Source organism: Myzus persicae, unplaced genomic scaffold (assembly GCF_001856785.1).
Source record: "Myzus persicae strain clone G006 unplaced genomic scaffold, MPER_G0061.0, whole genome shotgun sequence".
NCBI classification, from domain to species: Eukaryota; Metazoa; Arthropoda; class Insecta; order Hemiptera; family Aphididae; genus Myzus; species Myzus persicae.
The window spans coordinates 4078-9425 of NW_019101106.1; the positions used below are offsets into that span (position 1 = coordinate 4078).

At 26.4% G+C, this 5348-nt stretch overlaps 1 protein-coding gene across 6 annotated transcripts; it reads right to left on the reverse strand.

Annotated features, from left to right (window-relative positions):
• Nucleotides 1-435: 435 nt before the first annotated feature.
• Nucleotides 436-5348, reverse strand: LOC111027745. Of its 6 annotated transcripts, none has more exons than XR_002603833.1 (8): nt 5331-5348; nt 5187-5273; nt 4827-5110; nt 3754-4005; nt 3491-3622; nt 3273-3418; nt 3031-3201; nt 436-454 (listed from the first exon to the last, which is right to left on the reverse strand). XR_002603833.1 is itself a non-coding variant. In XM_022306163.1 (7 exons), exons 4-7 carry the CDS (start codon nt 3761-3763, stop codon nt 3115-3117), a joined length of 375 nt encoding a protein of 124 aa, XP_022161855.1. In that variant the 5' UTR covers nt 3764-4005; nt 4827-5110; nt 5175-5273; nt 5331-5348; the 3' UTR covers nt 3029-3114. The 6 variants fall into 6 exon arrangements, 1 of the variants encoding a protein (XP_022161855.1); XR_002603834.1 differs by having other exon boundaries at nt 3754-3908; nt 5175-5273; XR_002603831.1 differs by having other exon boundaries at nt 5175-5273.

Sequence of the window (5348 nt, forward strand, 5' to 3'; positions counted from 1 at the left end):
AAATTAAATTAAATGTAAAACTTTAATTTTTAAGCCAAAACAGGTTTTAAAAAAATTCATTTTTCAGTATATCTAACTTAAAAAAACCTACCCTAGATCCATAATATACATATTATACACAGTATATATATTGTATTTTAATATGAGTAGTGAAATGTGATCCATTAAACTTAACAAAAATTAAGTTAATCTTCAAATTTAAAAATGTCTGCCTTAATATTAAGTGTTAAGTAATTTTAAGATAAGTTTATTAAAAATAAATGATTTCATATTATTAATGATTAAATATTTTATTACCCAATGAAGAATCAGCACAAAATTTATCATCAGTCACATAAGGTTCAAATATTTTTGTAAACAAATTCAAACAAGAACTATGATTGATGTATGATAAAGATGCTTCTAATAAAATAGGACTTGAAATGACTTTTTCTATTTTTCCCCAAAAAACAATCTGTAAAAGTATAAAACAGTTTTAATTTACAATATTATAATTAGGTGGCGTTTAATTTTAATCACTTTTTATGTGAGAGTTGGGGATGTGTATAATTAGTTAAACCATACACTATGATGTGTGATTTTGTTTTTATTCAACTGTTAGTGAAAATTTTTTGTAGTAGAAATATTATTTTGATTTTCTACTTCAGCATATTTTCAGATGGGAAGGTGAATTTAATTGGTATTTTTAACAAAAAAAATTTGGAAAGTGTACAATGGTTTTGAAAAATGTTGGGAAAACAATAAAAATAGTTAGAGAAAAGTTAGAATCTAAAATAAGCACAATCTAACCTAACCTTGATAAAATGCATTCATTATTTTTGTTGTAACTAAAGACAGATTATAGTATAACTATAGATACTTTAAATTTTCACTGGATTTTTATGTTACCATTTCCTATATATTGTATCTTTTTGAGCTATTAATAAGTATAAGACAATTTCGACATTTTCTAATTTTATTATTTCTTACAATGTTCTTCATAAGTTCTCCTACCTAAAAAAAATTTCCTTGAAGTTAAATACATTATATGGGTGTTTGAAATTTCACTTAATATTTTTCTAGTCGTTTTCTATAAAAGAGAAATTTTCAAAATAATATTAATCGATTTGAATTTTGAAGTATTTATTCTTATTTAAAATTTTAATATTTTATAGTGTCTTTTCAATAAATGTCAATTAATTTTTTTTCGCGGGTAGTAAAAGATAAAAAGGAATATAAAGTTACTTGTCAGTGCTATAAATGCAGTTAAAAAAAAAAATAAAGACATATGTACCATTGTTTCATAAGCATTTTAAGTTAAAAATTTTGCAAAATTCATCAAAATATTGATAATTTGCCAATTATTTGGTAGTTACAAATAAATACAATTTTTTGTTTTATATCTGAGGATAGACATTTTAAAACAAGGCATAGCAAAAATAATTTGGAGGAAACTCGTTTGCGCACATATTAAAATATTTTAAAATTTACGACAACTCGTTTGTGCACAAACTAGTGAACAATGAAAACCAGATTGTAGGTATAGTTTTTGGTATACAGGGTGCTTTAAGCTACCCATACTCGATCGATTATGACCGTATAGTCTTAAAGCATAACGTGGTTTCCTATCAGTTTTTATCTATCAAAAACGGCATTAACGCTCGCCAAGTACATGAGTCATGAGTATATGAGCTTAAATATTTCTAATTTTCCACTATTTTTGTTAAATGTTTCCGGCGATAACTGATAAACCTTATTAGTTATTACAGATCTCTTTTGTACATTTTAGTTTAGTCTCCGATTGCGATTTGCGGTGCAATAACAATGGACGCTACTTGTTTAGGAGAGAAAAACGTTGTAAAATATTGGAAAATTTCAAATTTCGAGAGTATAGGCAATTAAAAAATGGAAATTTCAATTATCGGTGTACTAATAAATTTTGCAATGCTAGTATTATTGTAAACAATAATGACCAAATTGTCGATGAATCTAACGCGGAGCATAAACATGAATACATGATGCATATTCAGATCAGGTTATATCAAGAGAAATTGCAAGGAGCTCACTGAAAAGAAAGGCAGAAATTTATCTGTATACCCGTCCAAAAAAATTAATACGTCAAGAGCTAAAAAACACCGATGTTGCTGATGATATGGAACATGGTGACAATTTGAAGAAAAATGTTGTTTGAGTTTAATAATTTTACATCAAAAATGAGAAATGACCAATTAAAAAATTGTGAGGTGCGCAGATAATGTACATCCTATAAATGGATACATTTTTTTGAAAAAAGGTTTCTATTGTTCGTAAATTGTGCGCAAATGAGTTACGTTTTTGGGCGCAAATGAGTTGTAAAAAAGGTAAATGTGCACAAATGAGTTGTAGCCAAATAATTCATACTGTCACTAAAAAATCATATAAACACAATTTTTTTTTTATTAATATTTTAAGCTTAAATTTAAACAAAATAAAATATTAAAATGTGGAAAAACAATCATAATTATTTTGTTGCAATTCAAAAATATTGTTATAACATAGACAACTATCTGACAGACCATCTTCACTTAGGATTATTTTTTGTATACATTGATATTATATTTTTTTTTCTCTTTTCTTTTAATATTTGTTATATTGTGATAGTTAATTTTATTATATAGAATTTTTGTTATTTTTATTTTATTTTTACATGTTCACTATTATATTATTATAATTAAAATATTGTTGTATTATCATTATGTAATTGGGCTTGACCCGTATTGTAAATAAATAAAAATAAAAATTACCTATCATTGAAATTATATTTTTATAAACCATCCATGACAGTGACTAACTGAAACTTGTTAAATACTTTACAGCAGAGAATTAGATAAATAATTACCATTTTTAGTTATGTATTGTAAAATGCATTAACATGCAAATATGTGTACATATTTTAGCAGAGAATCTCACGATAATACTCTTTACTTACAGATGGATAATGTACGATAGTAATGAATATAGTAATTAACTATAACTAAATCCCAATTGAATTATTGAAATAATACTACAAACCAACATTCCCTTGATCTCCCTTGACCACATTGTATTCACCATTCCAATCGATACAACAGGTGCTACAACATCATTAAAAGAAACTCAGTTTTGTAATACAATTATAGCTATACGTTCAGCATACGACAAAGTAAGAGGTGTATGATGTTCATTCAGGTAAATCATTTCTACCTGAAAAATTATTTTAAATTATAATATATCATACCAATTAATTACAGTTTTTTGAATCATTAATAACTTACATTTATTATTTTAATAAATTCACTGTTGATTACTTTAATATCTTTAATATCTTTAGTATATTTTCCAACAGCAATTCTGTATAGGCCATTATTTACTGATATTAACTCAGATAACATATCATCATTTTTCTGAACACAACGAGCAGCTAAAAATGATATTTATTTAAGTTTCATTTTTTTAAAATACATTAAAGAAAGATTTTACCAGAAATTATTACATTTGGAGTAATAAATGATCCTCCACATATCCATTAATTTATATATTGCAACATACCAAGGTGCCGTTCCTATATTATTTTTTTTGACATTGGGAAACAATACGTTTTTTTCAACATATGCTCTACCATAACCTAAAACAATATAAGAAGCTCCATACTTAGATTAAAATGAGTAACAACGCATAACTCTAATATATATTAGTTATCACACAAACATATAAATAATATTAATAATTAATTGTCATATAACTATTATATGGTACCTATGGTCATATTTGTTCCATAATCGTGCAGAGGCAATAGAACACATAAAACTTTTGTCTCGTCTGAACCATCTGAACAATCCTTATGACCATCACAAACCCACAACAATTCAATACACAGTCCATTTGAACAATGAAACTTGTCCTCGGTGTTTCTATAATTTTATTCAAATGTGTGACAAATAATAATCAAATATTTACTACACAACAGTTAGACTCAACCTTAATTGTATATTACTACTTATCAGCCATCTGCAAGAAATATGGTTAAAAATGATCAAATTTGCATCAAAAACGATTGACTGACTTATTAATATATTATTGTCATGTTAACTGAATTAGAAACAAGTTAGTGAACAAAATATTCTAATAAAAATACCTATAAGGTATTTGCGAATTTGAAGTGTTTATTCAACTTAAGACTTTTAATTTGAAATATAAAATATTAAACTATAGTTAAGTTATAAGTTGCTTTGATCTTATGATCCTCTTAACATTGGAGAGGCTTTGTAAAGTGTTTTTTTTTATAAGTCTAGAGTATCAATAAGTGGGAATTGAGAGGGTCAGAACAGAACTGAGAAGTTATGTAGTAAGTACTAGGCACGATTAAAGACACAGCCTCAGAAGAATTTCTAAGACCATATTAAAGATATACTGGTTGCGCAACGAGTAAAGAGTAACGACTAGAAGTGTTGTCAACTTTTGTTTGATAAGTATTGTATATATATAAATATCTTAAATCGTAGGATAGGTCATTTGTGCTTTAGGTAATCAAATCATAAATTAACTCTATAATTTTTTTAGTATTTAGGTCTCTCATATGCAAAGATCGTTCCAACCGAATCTATGAATAAATTTAATTTATCAAAAAAAAAAAAAAAATGAGATTAAAGAATATTTTCTTTTCTTATAATAGATATGAACTATGAAATTTGCCTTCAGATTATTTGAGGCTTGTTTAAATTCCACTTCGCAAGTATTTTCTAAATACCTCAACTGGTCTATAGATGAAAAACAATAAGTGACCGACTTTTGATTAGTAACTGGTATTAACTAGTTAAATGAAAACTTACCAATAAATTCCCATATTTTTGGATGAGGCTTTATGATTTCAAATAGTACGGCATGGTAACTTTCTAAATAATTATTTGTCCTAATATCGCGATTATATACCGTAAATCTTTCAGGAGTTATGGAATGAATCCAAAAAGGAATAATGTATTCATAAATAAATCGGTGGTAACGCCAAAGCAACATCTTCATACTGCACTATGAATACAATTATGGTATTAACATCATCAACCACCGAAGAAACTCTGCTACTTCTTTCAGACGGAAGGTATGGTAGTGCAAGTATCTGTAAAACATTTAAATAATTAATTCACCATAATGATTTATTTTAAATGTTTAATAATAGGTACAATATTTAGAACCATCCGGAAAACAGGAGCAGCAACAAGGTTTATTTTGACTGAATTGTAAACACCAATCGACTTGTTTCTGGCATACCGCAGAATCGCCTAAATGAATTAGTAATAATTATATATATATTTTAATACTTCTTATTAAACCCTTACCTGACAATAATGAAAATA